The 22,715-nt window shown below is 41.5% G+C and overlaps 1 protein-coding gene across 1 annotated transcript in view; it reads left to right on the forward strand.

Annotated features, from left to right (window-relative positions):
• The window catches only part of LOC122551170 (von Willebrand factor A domain-containing protein 3B-like), a 153,409-nt gene that overhangs the window by 102,195 nt on the left and 28,499 nt on the right, over positions 1 to 22,715 (forward strand). Inside the window, exons 18-22 of the mRNA XM_043692794.1 lie at positions 1,009 to 1,165; positions 2,302 to 2,420; positions 9,615 to 9,665; positions 9,771 to 9,948; positions 13,361 to 13,502. Of these exons, the coding sequence (XP_043548729.1) occupies positions 1,009 to 1,165; positions 2,302 to 2,420; positions 9,615 to 9,665; positions 9,771 to 9,948; positions 13,361 to 13,502 (647 nt within the window). The remainder of the gene's footprint in view (positions 1 to 1,008; positions 1,166 to 2,301; positions 2,421 to 9,614; positions 9,666 to 9,770; positions 9,949 to 13,360; positions 13,503 to 22,715) is intronic.

Raw genomic sequence — 22,715 nt, forward strand, 5'->3', positions numbered from 1 at the left:
AATTTTCCATCTTTTGTCTTGATCCTTTCTTGAACAAGGGGGTTACATCAGCGATCTTCCAATCATCCGGGACTTTCCCTGACTCCAGTGACTTTTGAAAGATCTCAACCAACGCCTCCGCTATTTCCGCAGCCACCTCCCTCCCTTTTCATTGTTCGTTGTTTTGCAAATTGGATCACCATTGCTTTTATTTCCACTTCTGAGAAATGATTGAAATTCCAGATCTAAACTTTCGTCCACCATCTTAAGTGATATTCTGCTTGTAAAATGCACTTCCCAAGTCATTATGAAAGGGGAGAAATGCTCTTGAACTTTGGTGGAATTTTACCAGTAGTTCATTTATCTTGGAAAGAGTGGGTGGTAAATTACTTGTTTTTCTATAGATTATAACAGTTGAGTAATTGCCTATTCCTTCTACGAGAAAAATAATTGGCTCACAAATTTAGGGACGCTTTAGAAAGGAATTATTAACTGAACTGTAATTTTTTATGCAAGCAATATTCAGCCAACCTTCCATCCATTGACTCCATCTATACTTCCTGCTGCCTTGGGAAGGCAGCCAACATCATCAAAGTCCCCTCTCGCTCCGGTTATAAATTCTTCCAACCTCTTTCTTCAGGCAGGAGATACCAAAGCTCAAACACCAACATATTTAAGAACACCTTCATCCCCGTTGTTCCTAGACTTCCGAATAGACCTCTCAAATTTTAAATTTGATGTTGATTTCGCTCTTTGTGCACCTTCTCTGCAGCCATAACATTGTATCCCTTGCTCTGTTATGTTACCCTGATGATGCACGTTGTGTTGTATGATCTGCCAGTACTGCATACAAAACAATGCTGTTCACTGTACCTGGGTACGTGTGACAATAACAAATCAAATCAAATCAAATCAGTTGCCTATGAATCTATTTTCATAAAATATTTGGAATATGGAGGTATTGAGTAATTCTGAGTGTCTATCCCTCTATGGTTTTAATCTCATGAGACATTATTGATCTGTTTCTAGCTCTCTGGATATTTCTTCAGCCTGCTGGCTGAAGACAAATAGCTTACTTGCAAAGAGACTCACCATAATGGATGCACTTTCACCGACGGCTGTAGCTCAAACTTCCAAATATGTCCCAATCTTAGACAAGTATATTGTGTCCAAAGTCTTTGATGAGGTGAGCTGTCTTCTTTCATTTAAATTACATTTCTGAACTGTTCAGGAAAATATGAGGATTATATTCTACATTGTTGATCTCTTGTGACTTACCTCATGTCCATTCCAAGATCTCACACACTGTTCTCACACTCAGTTGCTAAAATGTGTTCAATCTGGCCAACTATTTTGGACCAATGTTAAGATACTTTACTACAAAGAATTGGTTTAAATAGGTAAACTGAGGTAGTTACTGGGAAATGTTCTGCACCTTGGTAGCTGTTTATAAGTCTTAGTCCTTGCCTTTGTGAAGAAGCCAGGTTATGGAGGTTAGAAAAAAAATCTTTGAAGAAATGTCTGCTTATCTTTAATAAGATATGACATTTTGGTATTTAATGTCATAGAGCTGTAGAGGTAAAAACAATGACTGCAGATGCTGGAAACCAGATTCTGGATCAGTAGTGTTGGAAGAGTACAGCAGTTCAGGCAGCATCCAAGGAACTTCGAAATCGACATTTCGGGCAAAAGCCCTTCATCAGGAATAAAGGCAGTGAGCCTGAAGCATGGAGAGATACTGGGGTTGAAGTGTTCCGAGTCGGAAGATGAGGCGTTCTTCCTCCAGGCATCTGGTGGTGAGGGAGTGGCGGTGAAGGAGGCCCAGGACCTCCATATCCTTGGCAGAGTGGGAGGGGGAGTTGAAATTTTGGGCCATGGGGCGGTGTGGTTGATTGGTGTGGGTGTCCCGGAGATGTTCCCTAAAGCGCTCTGCTAGGACTTCAACAGTTTCCTAAGGTCTGTCAGTGCTGGGCCACGCCCACCGACGTTGCATTGAGTGGGGTGGAGTTGGGTTAACTGTTTACATGCCAAACAACCTTGTAAATGAGATAAAAACTTCACAAAAAAAACTTTCGATTTTGGAGCTTCTCGGATCTTGGGATTTCGGATAAAGAGTTGTCTACCTGTAGTAAGCTTAACAAGTCATCACCACAGGACACACCTACATGTGTTTTTCTGTTGAAAAGTGAAGAAAGAAATGACAGTGGATTAAAAAGAAAACTTCAGAATTAACCTTTATCTGTGGATATTGCTTTTAAAATAACTATGGTACCTCGGTGTATTTCAGTCTGATATAAATTTGTTAATATTGTTTTAATTCAGATGCTACCATTAGCCCATGTGAGCAACTGCAAGAAGCAGATCACACTCATTAATCCATTGGGTGTGAACCTGAAACACTACAAAAAAAGACTCCTCCACGCTATCCATTGCTATGAAAAGTAAGTAATCAATTACTGAGATGTTAGTCCTTCCATAAATTAGTGAAAAAATGAATGTGGTAAGAGCAGGTCACCTCAAGCAACTCACTGTTCTCTAGACCGTATCTGCAAGAGTATGTCAGACATTATTGTATCATGTAGATTGCTCTATTCTTCATTGAATTGACGGTCAATCCAATTCTTTGTTGACCTTTCAGTTGTTGTAATACTAAATAACATGAGGACAGTTACAGATGGGCCAGAAATCCTGGCCGAGCTTGCAACAGCTACTTTGTGTGAATGAATTAAAAAGTGGGAATCTATTATTGAAAATGAAGAGACAATTCCTATTGTACGATTAGCTCAGAGCTTTCTATTATTCTCAAATTTATCCTTTGTCTATTTCACTTATTTGTGTAATATAAATTTGTCTGTTAAGATATGTGGTTCATTTAAACTTTTGCAATGAATTTCCTTTAACTTGCTTCATACTTTGTGAATTTAAAATTTGGAGTCATCATGATTTTTTTCCCTCTGAATCCTTTTCATTATCTTGTCTTGCACTATTTCAGCTACACTGGGCTCAGATTGTGATATTTTCCAGTTCTAATGTTGAATCACCAAGATTCAATATGGCACAGCTCATGTTTACATAAATTATGAGCATCCGGCCCTGCTGAATTTCCCACTGTTGACCATTATTAGTATGGACTGCAGGCATCTAGCTTGCTACTGGGAGCATATTAAAATATGGCAGGAAGGGTGGAGTTAAGAAATCTGGCAGGCAAACTACCTTTACATGACTGAAGTTGATTTAAGTATATTATCGCGGTTTGCAGATTTTCCAAAGGCCATATTGAACAAAGAAAATGCTTGGTTTTTAAAAAAAAAGTCCATAGTTATGTTTAGAATCATAGAATCCCTACAGTGTGGAAACAGGCCATTCAGCCCAACAAGTCTCTAAACAGACTCTAAAAAGAGCGCTCATTCAGGCTCACACCCCTTACCCTATTCCTGTAACCCTGCATTTACCATTGCTGATCCACCTAATGTACACATCCCTAGACACTATGGGCAATTTAGCATATCGAATCCACCTAACCTATACATCTTTGGACTTTGGGAGAAAACCCATGCAGACATTGGGAGAATGTGCAAACTCCAGACAGATGGTCACCAGAGGCCAGAGTTGGTCATAAACACATAAGAAAGTTAAAGTACCACATACAGAAAGCAAACATTTAGAGATCACAACCCCACCCCAAAAAAAACAAAGAACTGCAGATGCTGGAAATGGATGCAGGGGCGGCACGGTGGCTCAGTTTGGGGGAGTGGTGGGGGTTGTGGGGTACGTATCACGGTGGCTCAGTGGTTAGCACTGCTGCCTCACAGTGCCAGAGACTCAGGTTTGATTCCAGCCTCAGGCGACTTGGCCGTGAGGAGCTTGCAAGTTCTGCTAGTGTGTGTGTGGGTTCTTCCTGGGTGCTCTGGTTTTCTCCCACATTCCAGAGATGCGGAGGTTAGGTGAATTAGCCAGGCTAAATTGTTCACAGTGTTCCGGGATGTGTAGGTTAGGTGCATTAGTCTGGGGTAAAGGTAGAGTAGCGGGGGAATGGTCTGGGTGGGTTACTCTTCAGAAGGTTGGTCTGGACTGGTTGGGCCCAAGGGCCTGTTTCCACACTGTAGGGATTCTATGGAAATCTAAAACAAAAATAGCAATTGCTGGAGAAACTCAGCAGGTATGGCAGCATCTGTGGAGAGAAAGCAGAGTTAATGTTTCAGGGCCAGTGATCCTTTTCCCCAAGATGTTGACTAGCGTTCATTTTTAAATTTGTGAGTCAGAAATGAAATGAGCCACATTAATATTCCAATGATCTACATCAAGCCAGTAACTAATGTAATGGACTATGCTGCTCTTGAGCAGCTTGAAACTTGACTGCTGCATTTGCTAGAGGTAGTCTCACTCATTGAGTTACCTGAGGCCAAGATAAAAGCTGCAGATCCTGTAACCACATGTAACCCATCAAGTAAAACAAATTTCAAGGTGAGAGGGGAGAGATTTAAAAGGGACCTAAGGGGCAACTTTTTCATGCAGAGGATGGTGGGTGTATGGAATGAGGTGCCAGAAGAAGTGGTGGAGGCTGGTACAATTACAACATTCAAAAGGCATTTGGATGCATATATGAATAGGAAGATTTTAGAGGGATGGGACAAAGTGCTGGCAAATGAGACTACATTTATTTAGGATATCTTCCAAATGTAGACTGGGACTGCCATAGTGTTAAGGCTTTAGATGGAGAGAAATTTGTTAAATGTCTACAAGATAATTTTCGGATTCAGTATGTGGATGTTCCTACCAGAGAAGGTGCAAAACTTGACCTACTCTTGGGAACTGAGGCAGGGCAGGTGACTGAGGGGTCAGTGGGAGAACATTTTGGGGCCAGCGACTGTAATTCTATTTGTTTTAAAATAGTGATGGAAAAGTATAGACCGGATCTAAAAGTTAAAGTTCTAAATTGGAGGACAGTATAAGACAAGGACTTTCAAAAGTTGACTGGGGGCAGATGTTCACAGGTAAAGGGATAGCTGGAAAGTGGGAAGCCATCAAAAATAAGATAACGAGACAGTATATCCCTGTTAGGGTGAAAGGAAAGGCTGGTAGGTGTAGGGAATGCTGGATGACTAGAGAAATTGAGGTTTTGGTTAAGAAAAACAAAGAAGCATATGTCAGGTATAGACAGGAGAGATCGAGTGAATCCTGAGAGTATAAAGGCAGTAGAAGTGCACTTAACAGGAAAATCAGGAGGGCAAAAAGGGGACATGAGATAGCTTTGGCAAAAAGGATTAAGGAGAATCCAAAGGGTTTTTTACAAATACATTGAGGACAAAAGGATAACCAGGGAGACAAGAGAGCTCCTCAGCAAGGTAGGCCATGTGTGGAGCTGCAGGAGATGGGTGAGATACTAAACGAGTATTTTGCATCGGTGTTTACTGTGGAGAAGGACATGGAAGATAGAGAATATAGGCAAATAGATGGCGACATCTTGCAAAATGTCCATATTACAGAGGAGGAAGTTCTGGATGTCTTGAAACTGATAAAAGTGGATAAATCCCCAGGACCTGATCAGGTGTACTCTAGAGCTCTGTGGGAAGCTAAGAAACCAATCGCTGGGCTCCTTGCTGAGATATTTGCATCATTGATAGTCACAGGTGAGGTGCTGGAAGACTGAAGGTTGGTTAATGTGGTCCCACTATTTAAAAAGGTCGTAAGGAAAAGCTAGGGAACTATAGACCGGTGAGCCTGACATCGGTGGTGGACAAGGTATTGGAGAGAATCCTGAGGGACAGGATTTACATGCATTTGGAAAGGCAAGGACTGATTAGGGATAGTCAGCATGGTTTTGTGCATGGGAGATCATGCCTCACAAACTTGGTTGAGTTTTTTGAACAAGTAACAAACAGGATTGATGAGGGCAAAGCAGTAGAAGTGATCTATATGCACTTCATTAAGGTGTTCGACATGTTCCCCATGGGAAACTGGTTACCAAGATTAGATCTCATGGAATACAGGGAGAACTAACCATTTGGATACAGAACTGGCTAGAAGGTAGAAGACCTTCGGTGGTGGGGGGTTGCTTTTTTAGATTGGAGGCCTGTGACCAGTGGTGTGCCACAATGATCAGTGCTGGGTCCACGAATTGTCATAATTTATATAAATGATTTGAATGTGAGCATAAGAGGTATTGTTAGTAAGTTTGCAAATGATATCAAAATTGGAGGTGTAGTGGACAGCGAAGAAGGTTACCTCAGACTACAATGGGACCTTGATGAGATGGGCGAGCGGGCTGAAGAGTGGCAGATTCAGTTTAATTTAGATAAATGTGAGGTGCAGTTTTTTAAAAAGCAAATCAGAGCAAGACTTATACACTTAATGGTAAGGTCCTCGGGAGTATTGCTGAACAGAGACCTTGGAATGCAGGTTCATAGTTACTTGAAAGTAGCATTGCAGGTAGATAGGATCGTGAAGAAGGCGCTTGGTATGCTTTCCTTTATTGGTCAGAATGTTGAGTATTGGGTTCGGAGGTCATGTTGCGGCTGTACAGGACATTGGTTTGGCCATTTTTGGAATATTGCGTTCAATTCTCATCTCCTTCCTATGTGAAATTTGAAAGGCTTCAGAAAAGATTTACAAGGATGTTGCCAGGGTTGGAGGATTTGCGCTATAGGGAGAGGCTGAACAGGCTAGGGCTGTTTTCCCTGGAGTGTCGGAGGTTGAGGGGTGACCTTATAGAGATTTATAAAATCATGAGGGGCATGGATAGGATAAATAGACAGTCTTTTCCTTGGTGTGTGGGAGTCCAGAACTAAAGGGCATAGGTTTACGGTGAGAGGAGAATGATATAAAAGGGTCCTAAGGGGCAACTTCTTCATGCAGAGTGTGGTGTGTGTTTGGAATGAGCTGCCAGAGGAAGTGATGGAGGCTGGTACAATTACAGCATTTAAAAGGCATCTGAATGGGTATATGAGTAGGAAAGGTTTGGACCAATATGGGCCAGGTGCTGGCAAATGGGACTACATTAGGTTAGAATAACTGGCTGGCATGGATGAGTTGGACTGAGGGGTCTGTTTCTGTGCTGCACATCTCTATGATTCTTATCTAAAGGTTGACTGAGAAAATTACACCCGTGCAGGATGGGTAAAGTATCATTTAAATGAGCTTCAACCATTGCAGTGTGTGCAATGAAGGGTGTAATGTAGTTGTGATGAGAAAATAGTATATCCATTTTTTTTGGTAACATTGCCTTTTGAAAATGACAAGTCCCATTTCTATTAATGTGATAATTATCAGGCAGTGTGTATCTAATATCTAATTATTTAAATAATGAGACTCTGCGTATTCCTAGACATTTTAAAATGTAATTGCATATTTTTCAATGCAATGTAATATGTTTAACAACGCTGCTCTTAGGGAACATCTGTTCTCATTTACTGTAAATGCGTTGATGGAAACATTCTGCTTCTGGTGCAGCATACCTTGCAAAAGCTTAAAAGTAACCTTTTAGAGCATAACTATGAGTTAACTAGAAATACTGACCACTGGACATTTCCCCACTGGATTGGCTACACATAATAACCAGATAAAAACATTCTCCGTTATTGAATAATTTGGTTACATTTCACCATTTCTAACTGCTTTCTGGCAAACTGATGGTTGGAAAGTAATACGCAGACTTCCACCAAAGCCTGAACAACTACTTTGTAGCATTGTTATCCAGGTTTTTGTCTCCTGCGTATCTGTGACTTAAAAATTAGTGCATTGTCTCAATGCTGTGTAATAAGACATTGAATGAACTCTTCACCTTCTCCATCATTAATAGGCAATCAGTGCACGTGAAAAGAATCTCTCTGGGCATCAGTGAATGGTGGCCTTTAAGGTCTTCATCCATGATCTCTGCACCATGGCCTGAGACAGAGCTCCCTCTCCAGCAAGCTACTTCATGGGAGGTGCTATCCTCCTGATGCTTGCCCAGGTTGGATGTGGCTGGATTCTTCCACTCTGCCCTCTGACCTATATGCATGGCGTCAGTGTCTGAGTTGCTGCTTGCTAATGATAAGTTGGTGACACTTCCTTATCTTTAGTTCTGCTATCTTCTTGCTCTGCTCACTCAGTTGTATGAGGAACTCCTGGACCTGAAATGTGTGAAAGGGATAAAGATTAGCATTTAGCTGCACTTTGCTGACTTTAAATCCATTTATTGCTGTACCACGACTCAAATAAAATTGAAAATAGAAGGATCCATTTTTTTAAAGAGCTAATGACAAAATTAAGCACAGAATTCATCAGAGTGATAAGGAAGACAATAGGCAAAACTTAGAATTTCAGCAGAATGAGAAGAAGCTTTGGAGTTGTTCTACCCTCAGACCCCCAGCCCCAGACTTCAGTCTCTTTCTGTCTCTCAGGAGGAAGTGCCTTGGGGAGCTGAATGCCTGGAAAGTCCATCTAATTGTGCTGGAGCTCCAGCACAATTAGATGGACTTTCCAGGCATTCAGCTCCCCAGGGCACAACTTCCTCCAGAGAGACAGAAAGAGACTGAAGTCTGGGGCTGGGGGTCTGAGGGTAGAACAACTCCAAAGCTTCTTCTCATTCTGCTGAAATTCTAAGTTTTGCCTATTGTCTTCCTTATCACTCTGATGAATTCTGTGCTTAATTTTGTCATTAGCTCTTTTAAAAAATGGATCCTTCTACTTTCAATTTAATTTGGAGATTTAATTTGAGTCGTGGTACAGCATTAATTGGTTTAAAGTCAGCAAAGTGCAGCTAAGTGAACTACATCTGGTTTGTAACAAGAGACTCTTCTGGTTAGACCAGCAAGGAGATTTCCTCTGCCACACCATACAAGTAAACCCTTTAGATCTCTGCCTTAAAAGAGGGTGGTGGCAGCAAAGCTAACCCACGGTGCGCAACTTTGCAAATAGCCTCACACGGTGGAGCTCAGCTGTGAGGACTGGGCATCCACTCAGTTAGGTGCACCCCATCCTTCATCTTACTGTCTATGTCATTTAAAAATGGCCTGCTCACTCCTGCCCGCTCACTGACATCAGATGTATTATAGTGTCCACTGTGTATCCTTCAGATCAATACGCTTGTCATCAACCTAAGCCACCCTTCATTACTTATTTACCAGTTTCATGGTCCACCCACCTTGTGTATTGATGGTGACTTTGGGAGTGGGTGCGAAAGTGATACTGTAGCTCCCCACTTATTTTATATCCCCCCCCATTCTAATGAAACTCTGCCCAGTGAGGCTGTGGAACACCTAATCCTAAGTTTATCGCCCTTGTGTGTTGGAAATGTGTACAATATTTATTCTGTACATGCTCATGTACAAGAATGTAGCTTGAAGGTAACTTATTGATGACTTTACTGGTGAGTTTCGTAGTGTTGGATACATCGGAATCTGAGCAGTGATGTATCATTTATCAACAACAACACTTATGTTTATACAGCACCTTATGACACCATTATTTATTGAAATGTTATTTTTCCAGAAACCTATTTTGCATTTGCAAGCTAGTTAACATTGGGCTTCAAACAATATCATTCATTCGTCTAAATACAAAAAGGTGCTACCTTTAATGAATTGACATTAAATCAAAAGCTTCCAAATTTGTTAGTAGTTAATAATTTTCAACACTTCTTTCTCTTTTGCAAGGCGTCTAAATTTAATTGTATGGAGAGCATTATCTCAGGAGGAGCGAGATAAGTAAGTAACAATATTCTTTATAAATCTGTGCTTTTGTATTTTTGTTGCAGTCACATTTAGATTTTGATTATTACTTTTTTTCTGTGTGCATTCATTTTGGACAAGGTTCAATAGTGATAAACCAATCTCATTTGGAGACCACAGAGAGGCCTTACTGCAAGCATTGGACAGAATGGATTGGCCTATTGCTCAGGAAGATATTACATTATTGGAAGATGAAATCCAGACTGGTTATACATATAAACAACAGACCTTGGACCTCCAGAAGGCTGTTCGAGAAAAGGTTTGTAAATCTTCTTCAGGATTTTTGAGCAATGACTCTAACACAGAACCTGATCTGGGTTCAAAGGATTTCAAATATTTCACTTCATGAAGGATGGCTTGTGAAAAATTGACATCTAAAATTGGGAGTAAGTACATCAGAGTCCTTCCCCTGATTTCTATATCCACATTATTCCTCTCACTTGCGTGAACACACACGCAAATTATTCATTTAGAAATCTACCTACATCCTCCGGCTCCACGCACAGTTTACCCCATGGTCCTTAATGGCTGATACGTTTTCCCTCCTTACCTATTAGTTTATTGTGCCTGGAAAATAACTTTGGATTTTCCTTTATTTTACCTGCCATTATTCTTTCAATTCCCCTTTTTGCTCCTTTAATTTCCTTTTTCAGTTTCCCTTTGCACATTCTGTACTCCTTTAAGGCTTCTGCTGCCTTTTGTGATCAGAGCAGACCTGACTGGGATCAGAAGCACATTTAACTTTTCATCCTGTCAAGTCTCCTAAGATCTCGTATGATTCAATAAGGTTGCCTTTCATTCTTCTAAATTCCAATAAGCATAGACCCAACCTCTTCTAATAAGAAAATGCCTGGGACTCACCTAATAAACTTGCTCTGGTCTGCCTCCAATGCTAGTATATCTTTCATCAGGTAAGGGGATCAAAACTGTTCACAATATTCAGAGTGTGGTTTAACTCATGCCTGGTATAGTTTCAGAAGCATTTCCTATTTCTGTATTCCATTCCATTAGAAATAAAGACCTACATTCCATTTCCTATCACCTGCTGAACTTAAATGATAGTTTTAATGATTTATATATGGGGACTTTGAAATCTCTTTGTGCTGCAGCTTTCTCATGTCTTTTTCATTTTAAATAATATTCAGCTCCTCTATTCCCACTAAAATGCATAACCTTACATTTTCCCATATAATATTCCATCTGCCAAGTTTTTGCCCACTTGCTTAACCTGTCTATATCTCTCTGCTGGCTCTTTATGTCCTCCTCACTACTTGCATTCCCACATTTTCTTTCTTTGCCTTCTGCCATCCTCACCTGGCCTGGCCAATATGTGACTCCAGACCCACAGTGATGTGGTTGATGCTTAAATGCCCTCTGGGCAGTTAGAGATGGACAATAAATGGTGGCCTAGCCAGAAACTGCCCTCATCCCGTGAACAAATCAAAATATCTCTTCACATTGTTCCTCATATTGCTGAACAATGTGTTGCTGGAAAAGCCCAGCAGGTCAGGCAGCATCCAAGGAGCAGGAGAATCGACTTTTCGGGCATAAGCCCTTCTTCAGGAATGAGGAGGGTGTGCCAAGCAGGCTAAGATAAAAGGTAGGGAGGAGGGACTTGGGGGAGGGGCATGGGGAATGCGATAGGTGGAAGGAGGTTAAGGTGAGGGTGATAGGCCGGAGAGGGGGTGGGGCGGAGAGGTTGGCCTGTAAACAGCTCAGATACTGAAACTAATCTTTGATAGTTACTGTTCTCCCCACTTGTCCTGACATCTTCAATAATCTGTGCTCATACACACCCAGCGCCCTCTGCTCCTCAACCCTCTTGTCCATGTAGTGATCTAAATGTTATTTAAACGGTGTAACTCTCCCTGCTTTTACCACTTCCACTGGAAGTTCATTCCAAACACAAGCCAAATTCTGGCTAAAATAATTACCCTCCCCCCTCATGACTTTTGTAAATCTTTTTCCTCGCACCTTAAAATATCCCTCAGTTTTCAATCCTAAACTCTCGGGAAAAGGCATTAGCTCTTCAGCTTATCTGTACCCCACATGATTTTATAAACTTCTGTAAAGTTATCCATTCATCCTATACTCTCCAGTGAAAAAAGTCCCAGCCTACCCAGTCTCTCATTATAGATCACTCACTCCATTCCCAGCAACAACCATTTAATCTCTTCTGAACCATCTTCAGCACACTTTAATTCCCTCTCCCACTCCGCCAAGGACATGCAGGTCCTTGGCCTCCTCCATCGCCAAACCATGGCAACACGACGCCTGGAGGATGAGCCACTCTTCTTCAGCCTAAGAACCCTCCAACCACAAGTGATGAATACAGATTCCTCCAGCTTCCTCATTTCCCCTCCCCCACCTTTTCCCAGTCCCAAGCCTCAGATTCAGCACCGCCTTCTTGACCTCCAATCTTCTTCCCGACCTCTCCGCCCCCACCTCCTCTCCGGCCTATCACCCTCACCTTAACCTCCTTCTACCTATCGCATTCCCAACGCCCCTCCCCCAAGTCTCTCCTCCCTACCTTTTATCTTAGCCTGCTTGGCACACCCTCCTCATTCCTGATGAAGGGCTTATGCCCGAGACGTCGATTCTCCTGTTCCTTGGATGCTGCCTGACCTGCTGCGCTTTTCCAGCAACACATTTTTCAGCTCTGATCTCCAGCATCTGCAGTCCTGACTTCCTCATATTGCTAAGCCAACTAATTCAAATATTACTTATTTCCCAATCTGTCCTTATTTGGCACATCTTTAACTTTAGTGTGATAAGCATTGCTTACATTTTACAAGAGCTGTCGGCATTCTGTTTTATCTCCACCTTTGGATCAGCTTATTATTCTTTATGCTTTGCTACATATATACACTCTGGCCCTTCATATAAGCCAGATATCCCAAGGTCACCATATGTCATTAGGGTCTATAGGGAAGTTATTTAACTGTAATGACATGCGCTTCCTACACTCCTCAATGTAACAGTTCTCACGGCTGGATAGAGTCTTGTGTATGGGTCTGTGTACAGGATCTCTATCCTGTTAATGCTGGCTAACTCTGTGTCTTACAATTGTGCACTCCACAACCACTTGATGAAGGAGCAGCGCTCCGAAAGCTAGTACTCCCAATTAAACCTATTGGACTATAACCTGGTGTTGTGTGATTTTTAACTTCCATTTGGTGCATTTTACATCTTAGACCTTGGGGCTCAGCTTCTTAGATTCTGGCCACATTGGTTCCTCCTAGTTGCAATGCACAATATACAATGAGAATGTTATCTGTTTAATTCAGAAGACATAAAATGACTTTGAACTATTAAACATTTGGTAACATAAGGTGAAATTGTCCTATAAAGCCTGTAGTAAATGTACAACATTGATAATGGCCTTGTTTATGAATAACTTTAATTCATGGAGATGTCTTTCTGAATGCCCTTAATCCTCGTCCTCCAATAATGAATTTTATAGTTGACTGCAAACAAGAAATCCACTGTATGCGTTCTATTTACTACTATCACTGAGGCTTATGAACCTGAGAATGTGATGATAAAAATAGTTGTGTTGAAGGCATGCTTATTTCATCTCTTTCACAAAATTATAAAGATGGCAGGTTATTCCTTTGTAAAACCATTTTGTTTTTGTCTCAGGATTTCTATTTCTACATTATTCTCTGCAGGAGCCAGAAAACATGCATCATGTTCCCAGGAACCATAGTCCCAGTGTACAGAACGCCACAAAACAGGACAGAAGAAGATTGGATGCACTCAGAGGTCAGAGGGTAATTGCAAGGTCAGAAGTTGATGGTTTTTATTACCCAGGTGAGTTGGATGTCAGATGTTTTCTTGGATTACCAGGAGGCCTAACGTAAATCTGTTTCAAAGTTTAAAGGTTGCCATGTAGGTTACTGGAGGCTTAAGACTGTTCATTAAAGCTACTCACACTGAAAAATATTCTTGCCAGCGAGGAATGGAGGAGGAGTAATTTCTGTTGAAATGTGAAGTACATCCCCTAACCTTTATGATAATTTGAAGTGATTCAGTGAGTATTAAATTCCAATTTATACTTGAAATCATGACAGCTCAGTTCCGAATATTCTCAAGTATTTCATCTCTTTTGCAACGTGTGCTTGTATTTCCCCATCACAATGAAATAATAGAGATCCCCATTAAGCAATAATGTACTTTACTTTCAATAGCATTAGTAGAGTCATAGAGCTATACAGATCCAACACCCTGCAGTTTAGAAATGCTATAACTGAAATGACTGCTATATTCTCAGCATTTCACCTTCTTCTCAAAATAACACAATATAGTGGGTAGCCATGAAAGGCATGTGGAAGATGTACAGGGAACTAATGCATGGGGGAGCAGGGAAAAATGTTTTCTGTTCTTATCCACAGCAGACATCAGCAACAATGGAAAAAAAAGATCAGGTCCTATAGCCCCCAGTGCAAAACTATGGCTACAAAAGCAGATCAAAGATTATAAATTCTGTGGCAAGTGACTTGTCGCCTGATTTGCTAAGCTCTCCCTATGTACAGGACATAAGTCAGGAATATGATGAGTACTCTCTACTTGTCTGGATGAATGTGCTGCCAATGCCACTGAAGACCTTCACCACTTTATCCATTATCTGTAATTGTCACTCACTGCATCATCCTTGCACAATGGCAGTAATGTGTTGCACAACAACTCAGGAAGGCTCCTTTGAAATCACACTCCACAACCACGATCTCCACCACCTCAAAGAAGAAGGGGAACAAATGCATGGGAACACCATTCTGTCCAATTCACATAGCATAATGACTTGGAGCTAAATCACTGTTCCATCATTGACACTGGGTCAAAAACTTGGAGCTCCCTGTCGATCTACACTGTGGGTACATCTACATCACGTGGATTGCAGTTCCATATCAATATGATTAACTCTTAATCTCTCTCTGAAGTGAACCTAGTAGGCATGTATCAATATCACTCCATTAAATAACAGATGTCCTGATGTGAGGCACCATCAGATCATGGCTTGTGGCAGTTTTATTTTTCTTTATTCACAGGATGTGGGTGTCGCTAGCTAGGTCAGCAATTATTGCCCATCCCTTATTGCCCTTGATAAGGTGATGGTGAGGTGCCACCTTGAACTGCAGCAGTCCATTTGCTGTAGGTGGACCTGTAATGCGATTAGGGAGGGAGTTCCAGAATTTTGACCCAGCAACACTGAAGTAATGGCAATATATTTCCAAATCAGGATGGTAAGTGGCTTAGAGAGGAACTTGCAGATGCTGGTGTTCCCATGATTCTGTTGCCTTTGTCTTTCTGGATGGAAGTGATTGTGGGCTTGGAAGGTGCTGTCTTAGGAGCCTTGGTGAATTTCTGCAGTGCATCTTGTAGATGGTACACTCTGCTGCTACTAAGCATCAGTGGTGGAGGGAGTGGATGCTTGTGGATGGGGTGCCAATCAAGTGGGCTGCTTTGTCCTGGATGATGTCAAGCTTCTAGAGTGTTGGAGCTGCACTCAGCCAGGCAATTAGGCAGGATTCCAACACACCTGAACATTATGCCTCATAGATGGGGATAAATGTTGTAGAGTCAGGAGGTGAGATACTTGTTGAAAACCTCCTAGCTCTCACCTGCTCTTGTAATGACAGTAGTTTACATTGTATGGTTGGTTCTGTTCAACTTTTACTCAATGACTCTCTTGTCCTGCTGTTTGTGTACAGGACGCACCTGTGCAATCTTTCATATTGTTGGGTAGATGCCAGTGTTTAGCAGAACTGGAACAGCTTGGCTGGGGGTGCAGCGAGTTCTGGAGCACGTGGAGAATGTTATCAGGGCACATACTCTTGGCTGTATCCAATACCTCCACTGTTTCCTAATATTACATGGAGTGAATCAAATTGGCTAATGACTGGCATCTGTGATTCTGGGGACCTTCCACTTGGCACTTCTGGCTGGGGATGGTTGTGAATGCTTCAGCCTTATCTTTACTCTGATATGCTGAGTTGACCCTTGAATGAGAATGGTGATTTTTTGGAGCCTCCTCCTCCAGAACAGAACCCACCACCACTTTCTCAAAACAGCTGGAAATGGTACTAAATATTGGACTTGACGATGATGGTTACACTGAGAATTTATGGAAAACACAAACATGGTGACTGCTCATAGTCAGATATTAAAGACAAACTGTCTTTGTGACTTGCCCTCACACAATATTGGAATTTTAAAAATTATTCAACATATGGGGTGGGGAAACAACGCCAAATTTAGATAACTATGCTTGAATTTTGAATTTGTAGCATATATTTGTTCCTCAGTAACACTATTTGTATGTAAAATGATGCACATAAAGATATCTGGAAATTAAAAAGTGATGTATAATCCCTTGGGGTAATATTTTGTTCAATTATGTTAAATACATTCAACAGTTTTATGTTTATTTCTTTTTTATCATTTCTTTTTATCATAATTTTATGTACATTTAAACACATTTAATTGCTATTTTTCATTGCATTATAATTCGCTTGTAGCTGAATTATTAATGTTTTTATTCATTGAAATGTTATGGATATGTTGACTGTGCCAGCATTTATTGCTCATCTCCAACTGCCCTTGAAAGGTTGATGTTGAGCCATTTCTTTGAACTGCTGTAGTTGTTATGATACCAGTACCCTTAGGGCTGTACAGAGGAAGTGCCAAGATTTTAACCAGTTACCATAAAGGAATGATGATATATTTCGAAGTTAACATGGGATATTTTATGGAGGGTGAAGTGGGAGATAGCATGGGGCAGGGTGACACTAGGTACACAAGCACACAAGATGGCCGCTGAGCCATAAGTTGGCCACCTGACACACGAGATGGCCACCAGACCACAATATGGAGAGAAACAGCAGAGCAAATACAGACACTGCCTGGGGCCACCAGAATGCCAGCACAATGCACTCACAACCTAGTTGATTAGTTTAAGGCGGGTGGGTTTAAGAATACACGTGAGTAATGTTCACTGCCCACCAAAGTGTCTGGGTCCAGTCAACACCTTTGATAGAAATGCGAACACTTTGATACGGACTCAATACAGAGTGGTAATAGCCAGGGCTGCAGTAATTGTCATTCTCAGGAAGAGTGATTAGCGCCCATTACTACAGCAATGGACTTTCGCGCAGACATTGAAACTGACAATGTCTGCGCTGAAACTGACAACAACCGTGCTGAAGTTAACAAAGGCTGCGCTGGTACTGACAATGACTGCACTGAAATTATTAATGATTCTGCAATGTTTACCATAAACAAACCATGTTACAAAGTCAATAACCTCATCGCTAACCTATTATTACAAAATGTATAAAAGTATCTTGACATGTGCTCCGGGTGGAGAGAAGAATCACAGCTGACCACTGTGCTGTTGGGGTCTTTCTCTCCCCGGAGCTCCGGTATTTCCCTGTACAATAAACTCTGTCGTTGAACCCCGACTCTGACTCCAAGGCTGATGATTTTTCCCACAACAAGGGGAATTTGCAGATGGCGGTGATCCCATGTACTTGATACTGTTGCCTTTCTGCATAGTTGATGCATCAGTTTGATGGTGGTTGGGGGTTCCATCGCTTGACTCATTTTGTCTTCTTTTGTTGAATTCTTTGGAGTGTTCTTGAAGCTGGACTTATCGAGCCAACCCTAGGCTATTCCAACGTTGTCTTGTAGGTGGTGTAAAGGATTTGCCAAGCAAGGAGTGGCAAGGTGGCTCAGTAGTTGGTATTGCTGCCTCACAGCGGCAGCGACGTGGGTTCAATTCCAGCTTTGGGTGGCTGACTGTGTGGAGTTTGCATGTTCTCCCTGTGTCTGTATGGGTTTCCTCCCACAGTCCAAAGCTGTGCAGGTTAGGCAGATTGACTATACTGAATTGCCCCAGTGGAGTCCAGGAATGTGTAGACTAGGTGAATTAGCCATGGGAAATGCTGGGGTGGGTCTGGGTGAATTGCTATGAAGAAGGTGAGCTATTTGCTGCAGAATATCAGTGATTACTCACAGTCATTACTTATATTCTTTTATTTATGAGCATTAATTATTGAATTTGAATCTGTCAGCTGCCATAATGGTATTTAAACTCATTTCACCCGATCGTTAAGCCAGGTTCTGGTGGACTGCACTTGTCCAGTAGTTTTACTGTTTTGTTACAGGGCTAAATTATTATGACAATGGACCAGAGCCCAAAGTATTTATAAACATTTTTTACTTTTATTTCCAAAATGTGTTTCAGGTTTAATCAGGAGGTCTGTCACAGAAAATTTTAAAAGCTGCATTTTAAATTCAATGACTGTCAGCAATGTCCTGTGTGAAGCCGATGAAATGTCACACATGTAAATTGTCAGAGCTACTTCAAACAGGGACAGACTTCACAAGAAGAGATACTGAGGAGGCTAAATATCCCTCCCCTCTCAGCAGAAAGCCACCCCTTGCAGACATGTGTGTTCTACCTTTTAGAAAACACAAGGATGGCTACTAAAAAAAGCAACTTTCAACTCTACTGGAGTGGGCCTGTGGAACTGAACGCTCTCAGAGTGTTAATGTGCTGTTAAGTTCACAGTTGAAGAGCTATCACTTTGTTACCCCTGTGAGGCAGGTAAAGACCCTCTGTAATTCAAAGTACTGCAAAGCAGTTAAAGAGGAAACAGGACAACAAAGGGCTCTCTCCTCTCTCACCCTGCATTGTGGAATTGAATCATGGTCGAAAAGCATCAGAATTACAGTAATTCAATCAATGTGCAAAACCTAAAGATCATAAAGGTGATTGTTCACCTGACAGCAGCAGTGCTACTGGTAACCTCCAATGTAATGCTCCACCATCTGTTCTTCACAAATAATTCAGAGACTTATCTGGATTTTGTTTTGACTCACCTCTAACTTATATTCAATGTGCATGTGTATTACAGTAGTATTTTTCTCCTGTTTAGTAATCAATATTCTCACTCATTTTGTATATTCAAGAAAGCCTGGTTAAATTGGCACCTTTTAAAACGTAAATAGATTTAGGTCTGGGAGAAAGCATTCCACAAGAGAAGAGCGGCCTTTTAAAATTAACTTTATTGCAACTAATTGAGAGGGTATGTGAATAAAGAAATGGAGCCAGGTCATCTCTCCTCACCCAAGAACTTAATAATTTGTGGTATGCGATCTGGAGCCGTAACAGTTTGGAGAACTTGGCCCAGGGTCTGATTGTAACAACTTGTGAGCTGTTGTCACAACTGGAACCCACACAGCAATAGAAATAATTAGTGCAGATAAATTGTGACTTGGAAACCAATGTTAGAGGAAACAAAAACTGCAAAAGGCTTTCTTGAGTTTGCATGGATGGCTTCTGCATTCCCTGTAGTGCATTCATGTTTTTTCTATTGGCTGACCTCCAGAGCTGTACATGGTGTTCCAGCTGGGCTCTGACTGCTGTCTTCTATGGTGTTAGCATTGCCTCCTTGCTCTGTGCCTTTATTGATGGATCTAGAGATACTGTGAGCATTATTTGCTGCTCTCTGCCTGTCCTGCTACTTTTGGAAGTCTGTGCACATGTACACCCAGGTCTCTCTGCTCCTGCACCCTTTTGGAATTGTGCCCCCATCTTACAATTTCTGTCAGTGCTCTTCCAGCCAGGGTGCCTCACCTTGCACTCTTCTGTATTGAAGCTTGTCTGCCAGGTATTTACCCACTCCATCAACTCGTCTGTGTCCTGCTGGAGTTGTACACTACCCTCTGTGTTTGGGAGTCTAGGGGCTCTCGTTGTTGGTGGTATATAAACAACTTAGACTTGAATGTAGGAGGGTTGATCATTCTTGGATGACATGAAAATCAGTGGAGTAGTAAAGAGTGAGGAGGATAACCTTGGATTACAGGAGAGTATAGACTGGCTGGTCACATGGGCTTATGTGTGGCAAATAGAATTCAAACCAGATAAGTGTGAAGAGATGCACTTGGGCAGCACAAGTAGATAAGGGATAACTGATGAATAATAGGACCGTTGGAAGCACTGAGGATCAGAGGCACCTTGGTGTGCATGTCCACTGGTCCCTTCAAGTGGCAGGACAGGCAAACAAAGAAGACTTACGGTACAAGTGCCTTTATTGGCCAAGGTGTGGAGTTTAAGAGCTGGGAGGTTATGCTGGAACTGTATAAAGGGATGGTTGTGCCACAGTTAGAGTCTTGTGTGCAGCTCTGGAATCTAGATTATAGGAGAGATTTGATTGCATTGGAGAGTGTACAGAGATGATTTAGCAGGATATAGGCTAGACTGGAGAGTTTGAGTTATGAAGGAAAATTGGACAGAATACAATTGTTTTCTTTGAGCAGAGGAGACTGAGGGTGACAAGTTTGAGCTGTATAAGATTATGAGGGACACAGACAGTGTAGACAGGAAGAGACTTTTGCCCTTGGTGGAGGGATTAGTGACCAGGGAGCATAGATTTAAGGTAAGACGCAGGAAGTTTAGAGGGGATGTGAGGAATTTTTTTTCACTCAGAGGATAGTGGCAACTTGGAACTCACTGCCTGTAATAATGGTAGAGGCAGAAATCCTCATCTAAGAAATATTTAGATGTGCACTTGCGATGCCAAGGCATACAAGGCTATGAGCCAAGTGCTGGAAAATGGGATAAGAATAGTTAGGTAGCTGCTTTTGCCCAGTGCAGACTCATGGGCTGTAGAGCCTTTCTCTGTGCTATGAACATCTATGACTCTATGTCTGTGACTCTATAGAAATGTCTGCATTTGATGCCAAAGCCTAACACTCCTCTACATTGAAGCTTGTTTGCCAGGTATTTACCCACTCCATCAACTCATCTGTGTCCTGCTGGAGTTGCACACTATCAGCTGTTTGGGGTTCTTGCTGTTGGAGGTATATATAAACAACTTAGACTTGAATGTAGGAGGGTTGATCATTCTTGGATGATGTCAAAATCAGCGGAGTAGTAAAGAGTGAGGAGGAAGTTAGTTTAGAGATTTAAATGTTTGTTCTTCACACATTTAGTGAGGAGCGTTGGTTTAGAATTTCGAGCAAAAGCCAGGCAACCTGAAATTTTAAAAGGGGTGGGAGCAATTCAGAAATGCAAACTGAAGGTGATGAAATGGTTGTAGCAAGAGACTAAAATTGGAGCATGGGAATTAAAAGTGTCAGGAACAGAGAAGAAATGAGAAAGAGGGATAGGAAGGAATCACCTCACCTCACCCTGTGTGCTGGAATTCAATCGTTGTCAAAAGTTATCAGGACGACAGAATTTCAATCAATCTGCAAAACTAAGGGTAATGTCAATGTTTACATGTGACTCCAGTTGCAACTTTCAAGCATCTGCTCCTTGGGAGCAAATAATAGAGAGGGAAGGTAAACTTTGGGGCTAAACTTACGAGTAACACTAAGACAAAGTAAGAGCTTCTTGAAATATATAAAAAGGAGAGAGAGGCCAAAGTTTACAGACATACCATCGAGACTGAAGCTGGGAACAAAAAAAATAATGGGATACCAGGAATTGGCACAGGAGTTGAGTAAATGCTTTGGAGCCACTTTCACAGTAGAAGACACCAATAGCATTCCAAATTATTAAATAATCAAAAGGCAAAATGAGATAAGGTAATGAACACAATATTGGAGGAAGCATGCAAGGGAAACTGTGGGGCTGAAGATTAATACATCCCTGGACCTGATGGGATGCATCCAAGGATATTAAAAGAAGTGGTTACAGAGATAATGGATGCTCTGGTAGTAATCTTTCAAGAATTATTAGATTCTGAAAAGGTCCCAGAGGTTTGGAAGACTGCCAATGTAACACATTTATCTAAAAAAATGAGACAAAAAAAGACAACTATAGCCAGTTAGCTTAATGTCTGATATTGGTAAAATGTTAGATTCTATTATAAAGGATATAACAGCAGAATATTTAGAAGTACATATTGTGTGCAGAGTCAGCATGGCTTCATGAAGGGACATGGTGCCTGACAAGTTTGTTAGCATTCTTTGAGGAAGTAACAAGTTGGATAGATAAAGGGAAGCAGTGAATGTAATATATTTGAATTTTCAGAATGCGTTTGATAATGTACCATACATTAGACTATTTAATAAGATAAGAGCTCATGATGTTGGGATAGTATGTTAGCATAGATAGAAGGTTGGCTAACTAAAAGAAAAAGAGAATTGGGATATTGGAGATATTTTCAAGATAACAACATGTAACTACTGGAGTGCCACAGGGATCAGTGGTGGGGCCAAAATTATTTACAACTTATATTCATGAGTTGGATGAAGGAAGTGAATGTCTTCTAGCCAAGTTTGCAGATAATTGGTGGGAGGGCAGTGGTGAGGGTGACATAAAGATTTTGTGGAAGGACTTTATAGAGACACTTTAAGAGAGTGAGCAAACATTTGGCAGATGGAGTATTATAAAATGCTAAAATGTGAGGTTATGCACTTTCACAGGAAGAATGCATAGAACATAGAACAATACAGCACAGAACAGGCCCTTCGGCCCACGATGTCGTGCTGAACATTTATCCTAGCTTAAGCACCCATCCATGTACCTATCCAATTGCCGCTTAAAGGTCACCAATGTTTCTGACTCGGCCACTCCCACAGGCAGCGCATTCCATGCCCCCACCACTCTCTGCGTAAAGAACCTACCCCTGACATCCCCCCTATTCCTTCCACCCTTCACCTTAAATTTATGTCCCCTTGTAACACTCTGTTGTACCCGGGGAAAAAGTTTCTGACTGTCTACTCTATCTATTCCCCTGATCATCTTATACACCTCTATCAAGTCACCCCTCATCCTTCAACGTTCCAATGAGAAAAGGCCTAGCACTCTCAACCTATCCTCGTACGACCTATTCTCCATTCCAGGCAACATCCTGGTAAATCTTCTCTGCACCCTCTCCAAAGCTTCCACATCTTTCCTAAAGTGAAGCGACCAGAACTGCACACAGTACTCAAACTGTGGCCTAACCAAATTCCTGTACAGCTGCAACATCACTTCACGACTCTTGAATTAAATCCCTCTGCTAATGAACG

Source organism: Chiloscyllium plagiosum, chromosome 6 (genome assembly GCF_004010195.1).
Source record: "Chiloscyllium plagiosum isolate BGI_BamShark_2017 chromosome 6, ASM401019v2, whole genome shotgun sequence".
Classification (NCBI taxonomy): Eukaryota; Metazoa; Chordata; class Chondrichthyes; order Orectolobiformes; family Hemiscylliidae; genus Chiloscyllium; species Chiloscyllium plagiosum.